The sequence below is a fragment of the Microtus pennsylvanicus genome, chromosome 5, assembly GCF_037038515.1.
Source record: "Microtus pennsylvanicus isolate mMicPen1 chromosome 5, mMicPen1.hap1, whole genome shotgun sequence".
Lineage (NCBI taxonomy): Eukaryota > Metazoa > Chordata > Mammalia > Rodentia > Cricetidae > Microtus > Microtus pennsylvanicus.
The window spans coordinates 18425549-18446887 of NC_134583.1; the positions used below are offsets into that span (position 1 = coordinate 18425549).

General features: G+C 40.5%; 1 protein-coding gene across 1 annotated transcript in view; it reads right to left on the minus strand.

Annotated features, from left to right (window-relative positions):
- Coq3 (coenzyme Q3, methyltransferase) overlaps positions 1-17708 on the minus strand; it is a 36024-nt gene extending 18316 nt beyond the window's left edge. Inside the window, exons 1-3 of the mRNA XM_075971311.1 lie at positions 17552-17708; positions 4346-4472; positions 1912-2064 (exon numbers count right to left, since the gene is read on the minus strand). Of these exons, the coding sequence (XP_075827426.1) occupies positions 1912-2064; positions 4346-4472; positions 17552-17660 (389 nt within the window). The 5' untranslated portion in view covers positions 17661-17708. The remainder of the gene's footprint in view (positions 1-1911; positions 2065-4345; positions 4473-17551) is intronic.
- Between the last annotated feature and the right edge of the window lie 3631 nt (positions 17709-21339).

Below are 21339 nucleotides of genomic sequence, written 5' to 3' on the forward strand. Positions count from 1 at the left end.
TGTCTTTTATTATGTCTCTTTTAGACTCCTAAATTAACAGGGCTTTTTCATGTATAATAGACTACTCTAGTATAATCAGTGTAATACTTTTTTAAAGATTTATTTGTTTTATATATATGAGTGTTATATTTGCATGCACACCTTTATCCCAGGAGAGGGCATCAAATCCCATCAGAGATGGTTGTGAGTCACCATGTGGTTACTGGGAATTGAACGCAGGACCTCTGGAAGTGCAGTCAGTGCTCTTAACTGCTGAGCCACCTTTCTAGACCTGTAATACTTTACCATATGTACAACATATATATATATGCACCTACATAATCTGATACACAATATGTAGTATAATACTATAAATTAAGTTTTAAATTGGATATATAATTTAACTATACTTATACTAAAATGAAAATAAATATAATGAACATAGATTAGGGTATGTAATATTGCTAGTAAAAGTAACTAAACTCTTAAAATAATCCAGACAGTAGCTAAGTAGATCACTTCAGGATGTTGTACAGAATGAGCCATTGCCAATGAAATCCAAGCCGTTCTTCAAACAGCCACATAATGACTGCTATAATTAGACCGTACCGTTTCCTTCTGATGGCTTCTAGTTATAATGAAAATAAAATGCAAACATACAACCACAGCGTGCACCACACTAGATGACCTGTGTTATGTGATGTGTATAAATAAAGATGCCACAGTAGTTGGACTACAGTTCTCAAACTTAGTAATGCTGGAATCACCTAGATTTGCTGAAACACAAACTGCATCTGGAGGACCCAGCCATGACAAGCTCAATAGAGGCCTGAGTCTCAGTACTTTACCCTAAGGCAATACCTGGTTCCAAGAAAGACCACAGACTGCTCAGGCACCACCCAGGAACAGACCATCCAAAGGAAATTCCTAACGTTCCAACCGTTGTAGATAGGCTCACCTGCCAGGACACCCCTAGACAAATGTCAGCCCATTGGGGATCCTGAACCTTAGAAATTCCTCACCCCCACCTTTGCTACTATAAAACCCACCCTTCACTGAGCTCGGGGCTGTCTGATCACTCCAGTAAGTTGGACATATGGAGAGTCCGAGTTCGTAAACTTATATAAGAATAAAGGCTCTTTGCTTTTACATACAGGACTCGGTCTCCTAGTTGGTTTTGGGAGGACTCTGTGATCTGGGCATAACACATTAATGGCAAAGCCCACTGAGTTCTTGCCTTTCTTTATCTCCCATTGAAACACATGGTCTACATTTTGTTCATCCAAGTAGCTTTCAAAGTCTGGAACTGGAGCCCCATAAGTGTGAGCTCTCAAACATCCTTGTTGAACCTATCTGTCTCTGTAAGGTTCCCTTTATCAGAACTGCCTAAAGGTCATCAAGGCCACTGCAGAGCAGCAGCTATAAAATAACCTGATGGTGTAGCACTTTGGTTCCCTTTCATTAGGACTGAATTCTAATCACCTAATAGGGCCAAAAATGTTTATAATTAAGTTGTAAAAGCAACATGGGTTTTAGTACTGTTTCTGTAAGTTAGTGGTTTAAAAGATATTTTTAATTTTTTTTAAAATTGTGTGAATGTGTCTGGGTATGTGCATGAGCCCCGTGTGTCCTCAGAAGCCAGTGAGGCTGTCAGATCTTCTGGAACTGGAATGGTGTAAGCTGCCTCATGTGCATGATAGGAACCAAACCCTGGTCCTCTGTGAGCAGCGTGGTGAATTCTGAACTGCAGAGTCATCTCCCCACCCCCAAAGTTAATGCTTGTAAATGGTGGATCCTGATGAGAGACAGACCTAACATCCAAAGCAAACCTAAGATGCGGAATTTTGAACTCAAGTAAAGCAAAGGTGAAATGAATACAAAATAGTGAATTATGCACTTTTAAAGACTTAAAAGGAGTTTCTGGAATATTACCTTATGAATGGCACCCTCAGGTCATTCATAGAATGAAGAGGTGCAAATATTCCTTGTTCATCCCACCACTTGTGAGCCAGGGCCAGGAAGGTTTTCACCTCCTTGCTGTCAACTGTTGTTTGTGAAGTACTGTATAAGCTTTGCCAAGGGGATCTAAGGGACAAAAACAAAGAACCAAGCAATACTGTTGTTCTAAAAAATATGATAAACAGAATATACTGTATATAAAGATATCCTAATTTATTAGATTCTAAATATATATATAGATGGATCAATCATGTGCTCATAGAAATTCACAAGCTTTTGAGTAACAAAGCCTGTTCTTCTAGGTCACATCTAATACAAAAAAATAATAACAACAACAATAGCTATCACTTATCAAGTATCCACTAAACGTCAGGTACTATCTAAGACACATGTTATTTTGGACAACTGTACTGTTATCCTTATTTTATGGTTGGGAAATGAAAAGTTCAGAGAGGTCAAGTGAGTGGTTAAGCCCTGACTTGAACACAAGTGATTCTACCATCCGCCTGCTCCCTCCACTCCCACAGATGTCATGGAAGTCTAATCTCCACCATCTCCTGACCACTGTCTTACTCTTCTATAGTCTGCTGACTCCATACATCACCTTCTAGTTTTCCCAGATGAACTACAGAGAGATTATTCTGAAATAAAAATCTAATTAATTTTTTTCTCACATAAAATGCTCTCAAGGTTTCCAATGTCGTTAGAAAAGACAGTAAAACCCCTGGGGTGAAAGAAAGCTCAGAATGATGGCGTCCCCAGCTTCTGTCCTCTCTAAGCTCATTTCCTCCTCATCTTCCCCCATCAGCCATGCAGCCTTTGAATGGGCCATGCTTGCTCCTACCTCACAGACCATTTTCCCCACAGCCCTTCCTTTTCTCTACTAAGCACTTCCGTCTCGCACCTCAAATCTTAATTTAAATAGATTGTTACTACAAAATCGTCCTTGGTATTCAAACATGGGTCACATCCCCCCCATTTTAACTCCTGTGTCACAGTATTTCTTCACGGGTTGTATACCTTCTGATCACATCTGTTACTCACCAGACTACCTACTGTGAAGGAAAGGCAAGGACAGTGGCAAATCATTTTATTCCTAGGGACTAGAACAGCTCCTAGAACACAGCAGTATCTAGGGAGATAATTGTCAAATAGATATTTGAAGAGAAGAGATCAGACAAAGTGGATAATTTGTCCTCACTCTTTTAATCACAAGAGAAGGGGAAGCAAAACAAAAATTAGACACAACACTGAACTTCATGTCAGTACAGTGTAGAGAAACACTCCAAAGTTCTACTTGGCCAAAGATAATTAGGCTCTTAAAGCAGAAAAAATAATGCCACTCGATTTTTCACTGTTTTATTATTTTTCTTGGCTCCATTTAGAGAGTACATTCTGTAGGTATTATTCCTTTTATATTATTTAAAGTCAAGTACCACGTGTCAGTGAGATAGCGCACTGTGTTAAAGCACTTGCTAATAAGCCTGACAAGCTGCGCTTGATCTTTGAAACTCACATGGTTGAAGAAGACATATGATTCCTCAAAGTTGTTCACTGACCTCTGCAAGGGTGTGAAGGCATGCATGACACCTCCCTACATACACACACACAAATAAATAAATGTAACTTAAAAATTTAAATTTAAGTTATCACTTTTCTCTAATGTTTTCTTAGGAATATGAATTTCCTTGAGCGAGATTAGTAAAACCTTCAGTAACCAGGACTAGCACACCAAAGGTAACGCACAGTAAGTAGTTGCTCCATTGACAGAGAAGAGTTACACCTACACCCAGTCTCAACCATGCTCACAAGATGCAAGGCCATGCACTCAGGAAGTAGACTCAGTTTTAACTATACTAGGGAGGTAGTTTTTCACAAGATTAGAAATGAATTTGTAAAATCTAAACACACATTTGTTGACTTATTCTTACTATGTAGCATTACAGACTTCTCTGCCTTAGTGTGTTTATGTTTTTGTTCCATCACAAGGGGACTACAGAGAAGTAAAACATCACCATGTCCTTAATGCAGCCTTCTCTATTTTCTTTTTTTTAAGATAGAAATGGGGGTTACTAAGAAGGAAAAAGGCACTCTCCAGGGTGGAAGTGGACTGGAGAACTGGAAAGAGATGTGTCTAATCTATTAAAAATGAAAATTGTCCCTGAATTGGAATAAATAGCATACATGGCTATATCCTATGTTTTCTTACAGCTTTTCAGTGACCTTGAAGTTTTCTAAGCCTAAAAATTATTACAACATATTATTTAAAAATATTTAAATAAAGGCCACTTTAGCTAAACCAGATGAGCTTTTACATACTGGTCAAGTTTATTACACACAATCAAAACTAAGCTACTATTATGCACAATTATGTAAATCCCTACCAGAATAACAAAAATAAACTCACCTGTAAGCTTTCATTCTGGTCAGACAGGTAAAAGTCATGTTGTAGGATCTAAACCACATGGTCCTGTGTTCACTGAATTTCTGTGGCTTAATCTGTAGATTCCTGGTGAGCTGATTCCCTGAGTTACCTGAGAACAAAGTTAAGTATCCAGAGAAAAGCATGTAATTTCTTGCTATGAACTGTTGAAGGAGCTGCGGGCCTCTTCCCACAGCCCGGCTCCTGACTGCCTGGCTAGCTTATGCCCCAAAATAACAACACACAAATTGTATTCTTTTAAACACTGCTTAGCCCATTATATCTAGCCTCTTCTCAGCTAACTCTCGCACCTGGACTAGCCCATTTCTAATAATGTATGTAGGACCCCAAGGTGTGCTTACCGGGAAGATTCTAGCCTACGTCCATCCTGGGTGGGAGCTTCATCGCGTCCGCCCCAGAGAGGAGAGCTATCGAGTCTGAGCTCACTTCCTCTTCCTCCCAGCATTCTGTTCTGTTTACTCCGCCTACCTAATTTTCTCCTATCAGGGCCAAGGCAGTTTCTTTATTTAACCAATGATCTTCCTCCATCATTTCCCCTTTTTCTATATCAATGAACACAGTTGAAGAATTTTTATATGGCATTCCTATGGTATATTGTAACTAATAAACAAATGAGTTTATTAATTTGTGGTTTAATTAAAAAATAAAAAATCTTACTTTCTTCCATCTAAAAATTAAAATTACCAAAATTAAGTAGAGAATATATATGCCCTGTCACTGTTTTTTTTAACATTTATTTGTGTGTGTGTGTGTGTGTGTGTGTGTGTATTTGTATGTGTTTGTGTTCTATGGATATGCAGGAAGCTAGGAAAAGATGTTGCACCCCTGGAGCTGGAGTTACAGGCAGTTATAAATCACCTGACATTAGTGCTGAAAACCATATTCCAGTCCTCTCCAAGATCAACAAATGCTCTTATCCAATGAGCCATCTCTCCAGTCCCTGCCATTAATTTTTACATATACGCTAGATTGCATTTAAAAAAAATCACAAAATGCAAATATAAACTATTTCATCTTATACTAAAATATCAATTTCTAGGCTGTCAAAACTAGTTCAGATTCTGCCAGTTCCATGCTAGATACCTGAAATAAGATTGTATGTTCAAACTTACATAGAGACATGCTTAATGGATTATTTTGTTGTTCAATTAATCTTTTGACAAAGGATCCTAGAGACAAAAATTACATAAATCATGACAAAGGACAATTCACCAAGATGATAAAGCAATTCTAAATGTGGTGTTTGTATAAAACGTGGAATTTCAAAACAAATAAAGAAAAACTGACAGAACTGAAACAAGAAAGAACAAACCCACAGCTCTAGTGGAGTGCCAACATTCCTCAGTGGGTGGAACAACCAGGAGAAGAAAGTCAGCAAGGATACCGAACTGAACATTGCTGAGCAATACGGAGAACTGAAATTTGTGAACACGCCACCCAAACTGCAATAGAATCTACATGCTCTCAATCATTCATGGAGTGTTTAAAAAGATAGACCAAATCATCATTATTCAACCTCTAGAGAAACTAAATTCATACTTAAAAACCTTCTTTAAAAATATCCAGGCTCAGCCAGTTTCACTAAAGAATCTCCTGTGCAAGGGTGGCAAGAGCTCTGAACCACTGAGCCATCTCTTGTACTCCCAAAGGAACCTTACATTTAAACAAAGCTCCTGGAAGAAGAAACAACAAGCAATGCTACCCAGTTTCTTCAATTAAACACCACAGTGGTGGACAGTGAGCATCGACAGAATACACTCGTGATTCCAGCACTGGAGAGAAAGACCACAAGCTGGAGGTCAGTCTATGCTACGTAGTGGCCCTAGCCTGACATATTTTGCTACTTTTTTTTGTCTTGTTGAAGTTTATGGTTTTTTGGGTTTTTTTTATTAGTTATTTATCTATTTGAGAGAGAGAAAAAAAAAGAAAGAGAGAGAATCAATGCAGGATACTTCCCAACTCATTTTACAAAGCTAGAATTACTCTAAAAAATTAAAGAAGATTACAGATTAATCCACCTCAAGAGCAGACATAAAAATAACAACAAAATCAATATTAATAAAATCTAGCAATATATAGAAAAATAATCTAGCAGGCCCATACTGGATGAGGCAGATGAAACACTTTACAAAATCCCCGCCCATCTAGGATGAAAACTCAAGGAGTAAGAATGGAGGAGAAATTATTTTACAAAGCATCTACAAAAATCCTATAGTTCACATATGACTTAAATGACAAAAGAGTGAGACGCTGCCCACATCAGGAACAAGACCTTGGCTATGGCAATAAGGCAAGAAAAGGAAGCAAAATGCATGCATGATGGAAAGAAAGAAATTTAACTTTGTAGAAAATCCCAAGGAATGTTAAATCTATTTTTTATTATTTATTTATTTATTTTTACCTTATGAGTGTTTTGCCTGTATGCAACTGTATTCTGTGTGTGTGGTGCATACAGAGGCCAGAAGAGAACTGGAGTTCAGAGACGGTGGGTTACCATGTAGGTATTGGGAACTAAAAGATCAACCATGCTCTCAACTGCTGAGCCATCTCTCCAGCCCCCACAGGAATCTTACATTTAAACAAAAGCTCCTTGAATGAAAGATTTGAATTCAACAAACTGAAACAAGCAGTAGGAAAAAAATAGCAAATTTTTGTTTGCTTGTTTGTTTTTTGAGACAGGGTTTCTCTATGTAACAGTCCTGGCTGTTCTGGAACTCACTTTATAGACCCGGCTAGCCTCAGATTCACAGAGATCCACCTGCCTCTGCCTCCCAAGTACTGGAATTAAAGGTGTGCACCACCACCACCTAGCTAAAATAGCAAAATCTAACTTAAGCAAAGCAAGATGGCTCCGCAGGGAAAGATGTTTGCTATCAAGCCTGATGACCTGAATACAATCCTTGGGATCCACACAGTGAAAAGAGAGAATGGATCCCCACAAGCTGTCCCTGACCTGGACAGGTGTGCACCCCCACCCCCTGCCACACACACAAAATAAAATGTAAAAAATAAAAGAGAAACCCACTGATGCTTAGCAAGCAACCCTGACTGAATTCAGTGAGTCTCACACAGAGAAAGACCTAACAAGATTCTTCAGGAATGGATGTTAGAGTAGGGAGATGAATAGGGAATGACTATGATCAGTGTGTGTGTGTGTGTGTGTGTGTGTGTGTGTGTGTGTGTGTGTGTGTAATTGTGAAAGAATAAAACAGATGTTCAATATTAATGAAAATGAGGAATAAAACAAATGAAAGCACAGTGGGAACCACGCACCTACCAAAATATCTAAAATTTAAAAACACTGATATCATCCAATGTAGAGCAAGAAAGAAGCAACTATATCTTTTATATATTGAGAGTGGGCACAGAAAATGGTACAGCCACTCTGGAAAGCAATTTAGCAGCTTCTGATAAAGTAAAACGTATGTTTAACGTGCATGTCAGCAGCTGTACTATGTAAACGCTAATTTCAGAGCAGTGAAATGTATACAACCTTCAAACTGAGAACAACAAAAAAGTACTGAAATAGCCGGCTTGAAACCGTGGAATGACTATACTTAGAAATATAAGTATAAACTGTACTCAGAAATTATAACTACAAACTTATATCCAGAAATAAAAGGCATACATTGATACATGCAGACTTAGATGAAGTTAAGGGAATTCAGACCAAGTAAGAAAGACTCTCAATATAAAAAGATACATAATGTATAATTCATTTATGTAATACTTAAATTTTTGTTTGTTTTTGTGACAGGGTCTCACTATGTGCCCTGGCTGGCCTGCAACTTACTATGTAGACCAGGCTGGCCTCAAACTCATAAAGATCTGAAGGCATAAGTCACAAAAAATCCCACACCAGTTTGGAATTATGATTAATAGGATGGTATTTATTTAAAGGGGAAAAAACTTACAGATCACCGTCCCAGACAACAGCCCTCTGCACAATCAGGAAGGAGTCTAATTGCCAGAAATGGAGCAGGAAGCAAAGAGAGCAAGAGGAGGGAAGTGGCCACTTTTTTAAAGAGAGAGACCACGCCCCAATGGGCTGGTATCTCAGTGGCTATCGGCTGGAGGAGCAGAAGGACCTCCTGCAACAAAGATCCACCTGCCATTGCCTCCTGAAAGCTAGATTTAAAAAAATCTTTTCAAATGTGTATGGTGTTTTGCATGTATATGTATATATGTGTAATGTTTGTGCAATACTTCAGTGCCTGGAGCCTGCAGAGGCCAAAAATGAGTACAAGGTCCCTTGGAACTAGGGTTACGGACAGTTATGGTCAACCACATGGGTGTTATAAATAGTTATATGGGTGCTGTGAACTGACCAGTGGTCCTCTGGAAGAGCAGTCAGCACTGTTAACTACTGAGTCATCTCTCCAACTCCCATTTACGTAAGTAACAGTTTTGAAATGACAAAATTATAGTTACGGAAAACAGATCAATGGGAGTTTTGGACGAGGCAGCAGACTAGAGGCTACTTCTATGAGAACTGATAGAGGAAGTCAGAATAAGGGGGGAAATAGACTTTATTCCAAAGGGAAATAGAGGAAATGTTTTGGAAATTCATGAGGGAAGTGAAAAGACAATAGAACAGAAATAAAGAAACCTGCCACATAGGAGTAAGCTGAACACAGCCTTCACCATGCCCCAGCTGCCTGCAAAAAGTAAATCATAGGAGCCAGGAAGTTCCACCCTCAGGTCAAGAGCCTTAAATCCAGTCACAGGCTTTGGTGACATCGTGATTCCTCTGAGGCACATTCAACAGCATCAAAGAAAAATCCCATTTTGTCACCCTGCATTGCTCAGAGGACAGCAGCCAAGTATCATCCTGAGAAAAACTATTGGTACAAATGAAGCCACCCCAGGAGCCATCATGGAATAGCCACAGCCTGAGGAACCCCAATTTAGCCTGCCACAGCTCCTGGATGAAGGATGGCCCAGAGGCAGCTGTAAGAAGCAGGAGGGCCTGATGTGCCAAAAGGTCAAGGGAGCAAGCAAGAGGGTGATTCAGGGTGGGAAGTGCATAAGGCAAGCCAGTTCCTCTCTCAGTGGTCAGAAGCAGATCTCATCCACTGTTTCCCTGGTGCTTGGTAGTTCTGATACTAAAGTCAGTGGGTAGATAGAGTGTTGACGATACTTCTCTATCCTTCACCGCTGAAGTCCATGACCTCTGAAATTCCTGAGGGGTACACCATTCCCAGTGACATCCCTCCAGCAGGGTGCTTAGAACTAGGAGGCCTTGCAGCTAGGGCAACAGGTTCTCTGCTTTTGCTCGTCCCAGTGCTGTGGTCACTTCCCAGCTCACTTGGGAGACACCCAGAAGCTAAGACAGCAGCCCTATATTGTATCATCTGGGGAGCTTCTGGAAGGTATGACATCTGCTCTGCCCACATAATGCAAAGCTAACTGTGGCAAGCAGGGGCTTCTGGCACACACACAAAAAAGGAAAACACCAACAGTGAAGATTACTCTGGAAGACACTGGGCACTTAAACACCATTCAGCAACAGTATAACCCAAGACAAGAGCCCACAAGCTCAGCTGGCTCTCCCTCTTTATGCACTGGACTAGGAGCCTCCAAATTTTAAAGACTCTCTCTCTCTCTCTCTCTCTCTCTCTCTCTCTCTCTCTCTCTCTCTCTCTCTCTCTCTCTCTCTCTCTGTGTGTGTGTGTGTGTGTGTATGTGTATGTGTATTCACTTCAGGGAGTTGGTTCTCTTTCCACCATGTGGGTTCCAGGAACCTATCTCAGGTTGTTAGGCCTGGTATCAGGAGCCATCACCTTCTTTTTCTATTTAATTAATTTATTTCAACTATTTATCTATCTAGTATTGTGGAATATTTGTTTAACTATGCAAAGATGTGTTGAATTTGTTTAATTATGTGAAAATGTGTTGCTCTTTTACCTTGCCTGACTAAGACACCTGATTGGTCTAATAAAACCTGAACAGACAATAGTGAGGGAAGAGGTACAGGCAGGACTTCTGGGCATCGAGAATAAGTAGAAACAGGAATTTAGGCTGACGGGAGAGAGAAAAAGAGATGCCAGGGAGATGACTGGGAGATGCCAGGGGCCAGACAGACAGACATGGAAGAAGCAGGAAGGTAGGACATACAGAATGAAAGAAAGGTAAAAAGTCCCGAGGAAAATGTAGATAAACATAAACAGGTTAAATTAAATTAAAAAAAAAAGTAATGGGACAAGCCTAAGCTAAGGTTGAGCATTCATAATTATAATAAATCTCCATGTCTTTATTGGGAGCTAGTTGGTGGCCCAAAGAAAATTCTAACTAATCTCTCTACCTATTCATTTATCTTACGTGTATGAGTGTTATGCCTGCATGAATATATGTGCACATTTGTCTGTTACCCACAGAGGTTTTGAAAGGGCATTGGTCCTCCTGGAGTTACAAATGGCTGTGAGCTACCATGTGGGTGTTGGGACCCAAACCCAGATCCTCTGAAAGTGTTGTAAGTGCTCTTAATCACTGAGTCATCTCTCCAGCCGTCTTCTTTTTAGTCTCTGTATCTGTCATTTCCCTTCAATCCATCTCATTTTATTTATGCTCCCCCCCATTAGAGGCAGACATTTTTCTTATCCTTTGTTTCTTTTTTCTCTTCTCTATACTTGGTAGTATTTTGACTTCATCTACTGATATGTGAGACTTTTCTTGTGGACACACAAACAAATGTCTACTCAGCCCAAACAAGGAACTAAAGGCATTCCACCAAGGTCCAATTTTTTTTTTGCACATGAATAACAGACCAATAAAGCTGTAAGTCGCTGGGCGGTGGTGGCACATGCCTTTAATCCCAGCACTCGGGAGGCAGAGGCAGGCGGATCTCTGTGAATTTGAGGCCAGCCTGGTCTACAAGAGCTGGTTCCAGGACAGGAACCAAAAAGCTACGGAGAAACCCTGTCTCGAAAATCAAAAAAAAAAAAAGCTGTAAGTCCACAAAAGACTCCTGCTCCTTAAACCTGGCCCTCATTCAGGTGACTCAAGGACATGGCCTTCCTCCTTAGCAAGGGATACAGTGGGGACATGCTTTCTTCCATCTGTTTTTGTGAGCCTTTAGTGAACTGTCAATCAAGTTTGAAAGCTTTCCAAAAACTCACAATTAGAGCATTTGGCTTCATCAGTTTTCCGGCAGAGGAACTCCAGCTGGACACAGGACTGCAGTAGACGTTTTCAGCTAACTGGGACAGGACCCATCGTTTGCTCTCTCGCTCTTTCACCTCCTCCTGAATGCTTTAGCATTTTATGAACACGATTTAGAAGCCAGGCTAGGTCACTCAGGGCTGCCAAAGTCTATCCTACCACAGGATTCAGTAAAGCCACTAAAGCTCCTACTGAATCGACTTTCTCAATTTTTCCTGTGGACATCAATACTCCGTTTCTCATTCTCACTTCCCCAGTAATGCATGTCCTTCCCATACTGTCTTCTGCTTCTTTTTTTTTTTTTTTTTTTGGTTTTTCGAGATAGGGTTTCTCTGTGGCTTTGGAGCCTGTCCTGGAACTAGCTCTGTAGACCAGGCTGGTCTCGAACTCACAGAGATCCGCCTACCTCTGCCTCCCGAGTGCTGGGATTAAAGGCGTGCGCCACCATCGCCCGGCTGTCTTCTGCTTCTTGACCTTCAGTGTGGATCTAAGCAGGGAATAACCAAGTGTTCCCAACAGCTTGTAATAATCCTGTCCACCAGGATATTACCTCAGGTTATATAGCCTTTGTCTGGAAAAAGGATGGATGGTTCTATTAATAGTTTTTCTGCCTCTACAGCATTCAGACTAATCCCATTCATGTTCATGCAGCTGTAAGACAAAGACTGACAGGCTTTCATTGCTTGTTTAAAAGTCCTTTCCACATGTAGGTGTGTTGGCACTGTCTTTAATCCCAGCACTGGGGAGGCAGACGCAGATGGATCTCTGTGAGTTCAAGGCCAGCCTGGTCTACATAGTGAGTTCCAGGATATTCAAAGCTACATAGTGAGAGCCTATCTCGAAAACAAACAAATGAAGTTTCTTCTATGCCACAGTTGAGAGACAGAATACTCCCTTGCATGGTCCCCTGGATTGCACCATTCCTAAGGTTTTTATTTACATGATCAGTCGTTCTTTCTCTTCTTAAAGACTGGACCTGAGGGCTATCGTCTATCACCTTTATTTGATCTTTCTCCGGGGAATCCCAAGAAGGCCTCTTCAGCACACACCCAGCATGCACTCTCTCTCACTTGAACTTGCCAACTGTGAGAAACAACACACCAATAACACTTCACTTCTCCTCTCTTTTTTTTAAACTTTCTTTTCCACATTAGTGACTAGTACAGATGCTAGAAATAAAACATTTTAGGGTTTGCTTGTTTTTTTTTTTTAAATCATAGTTCCTCCCATACTCTCAGAAGTTCTTTCTGAAAGAGAGCTAAGCCCTCATATGTATGTCATGTTGCCCAAAACAAAGGCTGAATCACTGAAGGCATATCCTGCTTAAGACACCAACTCATACATTCCACTTTCAGGGACTGGTGAACACTCTTTGGCCCACTAGCTGTTTAGGGAGCATTCCCATAACTCAGGAGGTGGAACCCATTTGCCAAAAAGACATGCCACCCTACCAAGAACAGGAAGATGGAATTCCCCTCAAAGATGCTTCACTCCCAGGCAGCTCAGTGGTCACACGTTCTGTCACCTATCTCATGAGGCCTGGCCACTGCTACAATAGGAGGCACATTATGTCATGGGAACAGGAAGCCTTGGAATATCTCCCATGGGTATTTCACCCTCATGGATCAGACTCAGTTGCATGTCTCAGCATGGGGGGCCATGCAACCAATCCTATACAACTCATCTTCTGTTCTATTGGTCCCTTCTTGGGTGTCAAGTGTGTTATGTGAGATGTGAACAAACATCTATAGACCTAAGATAGGGTGCTGTGGGATAGTCAACCAAAGTGTGAACCCCGAGTTTGCATTGGTGTTAAACAGAATCAACCTTGGGTCGGGAGGCTGAATTAGCAACTATTTGACAGAAAGTAACCATAGAGAGTCCTAAGATGTCTGGAATGTGATAGAGACAGACAAGAAGTAGTAGGAAGGGGCTTTGAGTGGTGTTTTTTTGTTTTTTTCTATTTTGGTTTAGCAGAGCAGAAGGACAGCTCTTTCTGAGACACTAGCAAAGAGAGAAGGCCAACTAGTTGCTACTCCGTCTTTCTGAGCTAGCGGGTTTTCAGCCCAGCCTCTGACTCCTTAATCTTATTGATAAGTAGAACAATACAGATTTAATGAAAAGCTGTTATTTGGTGGCAGTGATGGAGCCGGTGCCTGCAGGAACAGAATTCCCACCAGCCCACAGCCTAAACAGCTAGAGAAGCAGGCCAATGACTATGGAGCCACAGTCCTGGATAAAACAGCAGCAAAGTGCAACAATAGGGAGCCAACCACAAACCAAAGTTCAACTGGCAAATCATGAGTTCATTAGTACTAGTTACAGGGTTATGGGTGAGGGGCTGATACAGGAGCCAGAGCCACTGGAAGGCAGCTACATTGCCAAAAATCCCACCCCATCATGAGTAAGAACTCATGACGCTGGAACCCCTGGGCTCTCTGCAGGACTCACAAGCAGTTGAGTAGGCCAGTCTCTCCTCTCATCAATTGTTTATAGCTTCTATAGCCTTGGGGAGGGACTTGTGTTCTTTTCAGCTTTCTCAACTTGTGAGATTCATTTACTTTCCCTTCTTTCTGCAAGGAAAGTTCTAATTCAGAAGAAATTGTTACATAAAAGGTTTTTTATTTTAAAAAAATGTGCTTATGTACCTGTGTGGTGTGTATATGCAGTATGTGTCTATGAAATTGTTTGTAAACATGCTCATGCATGAGGCCAAAAGATGACATCAGATGTCTTTCTCCACCACTCTATATTTTAGGACACACTCTCTCACTGAACTCATTCATTCAGATAGGCTGCCAGCCAGTGAGCTCCAAGGAGCCACGTATCTCTGCCAATCTGACTGTCTCTGCCAGTCCATCCCACCACTGCAGGAGTTACAGAGAAGTCGCTGCAAGCGGCTTTTCCTTGGGTTCTAGGATCTATACTCTGGTTCTCCTACCTGAGCGCCAGATGCTTTACTGACTTAGCCATCTTCCCACCAGGCTTTAAATAGTGCAATAAAAACAATAAAACAATAAATAAGTTGAAGCAGAAATCGGCGAAATGAAGACTATGGGAACAAAACACAGAATCAAGCCCAGAGCTGGCTCTTCATGGGTATAGTTCAGTGGGAGATTTCTTGCCTGGAAAGCACAAGGCCCAAGTTTAAACTTGAGCGCTGAAAAAAGTTGGTTCTTTGTAAAATAAATGAGATCAACAAATCTTTAACCAAAGTAACCAAAAGGAAAAAAAAATGTGCTAAAAGCTGGATGGTGGTGGCACACGCCTTTAATCCCAGCTGGATGGTGGCGGTGCACGCCTTTAACCCCAGCACTAGGAAGGCAGATGCAGGTGGATCTCTGTGACTGAGGCCAGCAAGTTCTAGGCAGCCAGGGCTGTTACATAAAAAAAAAAAAAAAAAAAAAAAACCCTGTTTCAAAAAACAGAAGAAAAAAAAAAAGAATACTTTCACATCCACATTTATAAGTGAACTGTTCATGATAAGACAGGAAATGGAAGCAGTCTAGATATCATCAACAGATATCTATAGTTTTTTGTTTGTTTGGTTTTTTTGCAATTTGTGGGTTTTAAATGGCTTACAATAGTTTTTTCAGCCACAAAGTCCAGTAACGGGATAGCTCTCTCCAACTCTGCTGTCACCATCCAGTTTCTCTCCTTGTAAGCAGCCAGTGTCACTAGATTTGCATGCAAGCTTCCAGAAACCTTTTTATACATATGCAATTATTTTAATGTATCAATTCCTGTCATTTTACAAAACATGCACATTCTCTTGTACCTTGCTTTTTTATCTACCAGGGTTTTCTTGGAGACTGCTTCATAATATTGTAAATTTTTTGCTTAAATTAAGAGGTGGACAGTAATCCACTGCATTGGTATATTATCATTTATTCAAACATATGAATGAGCATTTAGGTTATTTCTTTTTTCTAATACCAAACCATGAAATTGAACTAAATAATTTTCTATATGTTCCTTTACGTGAAAATACCAAAAAAAGTCCAAATGTGTTCACGTTTACAAGTTTGCAATTGCCATTCATAAATATTGAATCAATCTATCCATTTATAACCCTATAGACAAAATATGCACATGAGTGTCTAATGTCTGGCTACTCATTGACCACCCATGCAATGTTAATTGGTGAAAATGGTTTACTAAAGTAGTTTTAATTCATCATGGGTGAGGTAAAGTATCTTTATATATGATGATCATTTATATATATACCAATTTTGTCTTGTTGTCATACTTATGCTCTTCAAAATTGTTTTATTGTTGTTTTGCTATTTGTGCTGCCATGGTTCTGAGCTGGGGATCTCTGAGCTGTATCTCAGCTGACCTGTGGGGTGTTGCTGTGGGGCCCAGGCTGACCTCAGACTGGTTAAAATTTGTTTTAATTTTATGTGTTTGCTTACATGAATATTGTGTGCACCTGATGTTTACAGTGCCCATAGAGGTCAGAAGAAGACATTGACTTTCCTGGGACTGGAGTTACAGACAGTTATAAACAACCATGTGGATGCCAGAGTCAGCTTCTAGCATCCCTAGCTCACAACCACCTGTAACGCCTGTTGTGGAGACTCTGCTGTCCTCTTCTGGCCTCACGGACACTTTCACACACAGGGTCCAGGCCAGGGGCTTCCAATCTTCCCAGACTTCTTGGATATAAAGGTGTTAGAGGGCTGGGGCGACGCCACCACCTTAATACCCTCTAAGCTCATTTGCTCTCTACCTCACTCAAGACTTTCCCTAATCCCAAATACAGATTAGATGCTCTTCCTACAAAATTTGTAGGTCTTCTTGGTTCCTTTTTAAATTTCTGATTTTATATAAAAGGCGTGTGTGTGTCTGGAGAGATGGCTCAGATTGTTCTTCTGGGGGACTTGGCTTCAGCAATAGGACAGCTCATAACCATCAGGAACACCAGACTCAGGGGATTCAACACCTTCTCCTGGCCTCTGAGGGCTCAAGATACCCACATGATGCACAGACACACATATTAGCAAAGTTCCCATATGCATAAAATAAAAATCCTTAAAAATAAAGGCTAAGTAAATAAAAGCATATAAAAGATGATAAAATGATACAAAATCACCTATTCCTAAATTTGCTAAAGTTGAATGTGTATTCTCTGCTACATTTCCAAGTTTATGACTATTACTGGTTTATATCTTTCTCTCTTAAAACTATCCTAATATTTTTTTTCAGGTGAGTACAAGTAGAATTTAAGTAGGTTTTGTTGCCTTTATTGTCATATTAAAATTCCCATCCATACCACTCTACCATGTTCATGTAAAGGATGAACCTAATTTTCTCTTTACTACTTGGGAGTTCAAAATCTATTGCACCAAACGCAACTAGGTTTTTTTTTTTTCAATCCCATTTCCAACAGGTGAATTGTTATTAACAAAGAGCATAAATGAGGCTGCCGGGCGGTGTTGGTGCACACTTTTAATCCCAGCACCAGGGAGGCAGAGGCAGGTAGATCTCTGTGAGTTCAGGCCAGCCTGGTCTCCCGGAGCCAGGGCTGTTAGAGGAAAACAAAAAAGCACAAAAGCCTTCAAGTCTTTGGCGGAGGTGGTAAGATATTGAGCAACAAAGAAGTGACACGGTGCTACGTGATCAGCAGGTGTGTCTTTCTTGATCTGGTAAGAAGAGCGAGCACCACCTCAGGGTCCAGCAAGACGACTGGGGGTTCCCGGGGGCAGAAGCTCAGAGTTCAAATATAACAAGTCAAAGGTTGAGGCTCCATGGCGGCGGCCCACGGGAAACCCTCCCCGCCGCCCAGATTCTTAGTTCTCAGTTTTTTCTCGACTTCTGCGAACTGGAGATACTACCGGGGAGGGCAACACCTAGTCCTGAAGGACAACCAGGGTGAGACGGTGGCAGCAAGATACTGTTTGGAAGCTGAACCAGCACGGAGCCCGCGACTGCCCGCCGCTCTCTGCCGCGCCTGCGTAGACCGCCAGCGGCAAAGGAAGATTGCGGAAAAGTCGCAGCGACACTCACCCGACCGTGAAGTCACACGAGGATGTTCGGCTACTGCGCTGGGACACCCAGAGCCAAGCGTTTCCAAAAAACGAACCCCACAAGAGCTCAGCCTTCGACCGCTCCACATCGCGACAAGAATCCCACTCCTTTTCCGGTCCCTCCACCCAACAAATCCCCAACAAAAGAGTTCCGATGCCCACACTCGCCATCTGCTGCCGACTTTTGCATTTACATTAGTTAATGTGAGTTTGGGACCACTGTTAATTCGAGCTCATCTACCAGATGTCTTCAATGAAACAATAAAATCTTCCTTATAGTATAGAAAGCCCATGAAGATCTTCTATCCCTACTTATCTCCCCTACGTATCAGTGTGCAGATTTTGTATTTACCAAGTTACCTTTCAAGAGACGTGTTTCTGGAAGACCCTGACTCTAATACTCAAAATCACTAAGTATGGACGCACTTCTTCCGAGAGCAGAACTCTTTCTCTCAGGTATCACAGAGAACAGAAGTACAAATTTAAAGTACATTTTTTGAAACTGACTTTATATTCTGTATAGGATACATCCTATGTAGCAGAAAACACTAGTTTAGACAAACAGGTCAGTACATAACATTTTCCTTCTGACTGCACATGCTAGTTATTTTTTGTCAACTTTGACACTTTAAGAGTCACCAGGGAATGTGGCGCCTCACTTGAATTGCCTTCATTAGAGTGGTCAGTGGGTATGGAAGTGGGGCATTTTCTTGATTGACTAACGTGGGAGGGTCCAGCCCTCGGGCAAGTGGTCCTGGGTTGTATCAGAAAGCCCAATAAGTAAGCAGCTCTCACTTATAGATCCTGCCCTGGCTTCCCTCAATGACGGATTGGAATCTCTAAATCCTTTTCTCAAATTGCTTTTTGGCTGGTGTTTGTTCATAGCAACAGAAAGCAAACCAGGCAGTTAAAAAAAAAAAAAAGAGCCCTTCCTCATAAAAGAAGAGTAGATTCCTAAAACTTAGGGCATCATTCTACATTTGCAACAGGCAGTGTCATTCTTTGAATCAGTGAGATTTACTAAGCTCTCATTTACATATCCTGAGCTAACATACTAGCTGCAGCAGCCTTTTCAGCTGCTAGAGCACATTCAGAGCCCTGTGTTTGAAGAAGTCATGTCTCCAGATGAAGGCGGAAAGTGATACACAAAAGTTAACATGTCTTATGTTTTTGTTGGATTGACAGATCCAAGGAAAATCAATAGTGCAAACATGGTTTGGATTCTAAGGACTTCCCGTAAACCTACTTACATTAAATGTACACCACACAGCTTCACAGCCTTCCCAGTCTCACTTCAACAAAGGCACCTTAAATACTAGAGGAAGCAAAGAGCTTTCTAAACCCCAACACATCAACAGAAAGCTTTCTGTAAGTTAAGCCTGAGGTGTGTCAGAAATGAAACCACGTTGACTCTACTGCCGTATGTGGTCACTGTTACAGAGATTTCCTAGAGTAATTCTGGTCTAACCTAAGAACAAACTGTAAACTAGCTTATACATATTCTAGAAAAGTCAATACCTATTTAGCATTCCTTAATGTGTTTTCTATAGTTTTTTTATAAAAATGTCTATTAAAGTTAATGTCTATAAAAGTTTTATTCTTTCACAATCTACTACTACATCCACTCAGTTGAATGGTTTTCATATTTACTCACAAAGATATAAAATCCTTATCACTTGGTAACTCTGAAAAACTCTCTCATACTAATTCTATTTAAAATTGAACTTGAAGGGGAAACTGGAGAAATGGTTGAGGAGGACCCACATTCAGTTTTCAGCACCCACAGTGTGACTCATCACCAACCACCTGTAACTCCCCACCTAGGGCACAGAGAGTATATATTCATTATTAGCTCAGTTTAGAAATTTCAGTATGTCCGAGTGGTGGCAGCACATGTCTTTAATCCCAGCACTCAGGAGGCAAAGGCAGAGGGATCTCTGTGAGGGCAAGGCCAGCCTGGTCTACACCCAGGACAGGCTGCAAAGCTATACAGAGTGGGGGGAACCCAGTAAACAAAAACAAAATTTAATACATTAAATATTTTTTTTTTAAATTGGGCAGTTAGTAGCACATGCCTTTAATCCTAGCACACGGGAGGCAGAGGCAAGTGGGTCTCCGAGTTTGAGACCAGCCTGGTAAGACAGCCTCAGAAATACTGAGAAACGCTTTCTTGAAAAACTAAAGAAAAATCAATCAACAAGATAGTCTACAAAGGCAGAAGACATACACATTAATGAAAATGCCAGTATTTATGTGGGGCCTGAAATAAATCTTCTAATTTTCTTTTCCAAATTACATTATTTTCAGGGGGGCATTCCTACACTAGAGAGAATCTCTTAGGAGGATTTCCCCCACATGTGCTGTGATGTGCAGCACACACAATGCAAGGGTGGGAGGTTAATGAACAGTATTTTCTCAGCTTTAACAATATTAATACTCACAACAGTAGTAGTATTAAAGTGAAAAAAGTATTTGACTTGAAGATTGATCTAAAACACTTTAAGCTATGAACAAGGGTTGATAGAACAGCTTTTCTACCAATGGGGTCTGAGCATTAAACTCAGGTCACCAAGATTTATGACAAGTACCTTTACCTGCTAAGGCAATCCATAGCCCTGAAGAGAATCAATCCACGTCTCTTCCTAATCTATGCTGTGTATGTGTGTCATGTATGGGCTAGAGAAGGTGTCTTACCCCCGGGCCTAGACTTATAGCAGACTGTGAACGGCCTAGGATGGGTGCTGGGAAACAAAGCTGGGTCCTCTTTAAAAGCTGCAGCAAGTGTTTAACCACTGAGCCATCTCTCCAGCCTTTCAAGAGAATCTCTTAAAAACAACTCTGATTAACCAATCCAGACTCAATGTCTCAAAAACTGAAGGTATTCATTTTTTGAAAGTGTCATTTTTTAAAGGATCCATACCCAAAGTTACATTTAATTAGCTTTCATGTATGACTCAGCATTCACATCCTCAATTATGCAAGCTCGATTCTACAATTATTTTCCCACTCATATAAACACTATGTCACATGTAAAAGAAACAATGGATTTTCCACAAAAACCTGACAAATACAACAGGTGTACCTACTAAAAATCATGAATACTTTGTTGGTTTTTAAAATTACAGATTTAATGATAAAAAGCATGCAAATTATTAAATAAAACTGGCAAATTCCTTTTGGCTCTCATTTGTATGTCTAAAAATGTATGTATCATAGCCAGCAAAATTTTTCAGTAGAATTTTATTTTGAAAATAATATTTCACTTGAAGATTGATCTAAAACACTTTAAGGTATGAAAATTTTATACAACTTATCTGTTACAAATTAATCAGAATTCTTCAATTAGGTACACTGTGTTAGCTTACCTACATAAAAATATTGCACATTTTGTCTCCAGGTGTTACTGATGAGTAAACCATATAAAACTCAAACTATTTATTCTGTGAAATGGCAACTATAAATATTGGAACTAAATGCACTGTAAACAGCCATTGTGGTAAACATGCATTTATTCACAGATTTATTCCTTTAGATAAATGCATAACTGCTCAAAATTAAGATGCTATGTCGAGGTACAAGCGTACACAAACAAGTCTATGTCTGTCTTCACTTTGAGAAAACACTGATCTTGGCAAAAATCTGGCATTACTTTTAAAGTAAACTATTGCTGGTAAGAAAGCATAATACGTTAAACCTCCTCCGCATTCTGCATGTGCACTCCTCCTTTCAGTTGGAATTTAAAAGCATTGTTTCCAGAGATCCATCTAT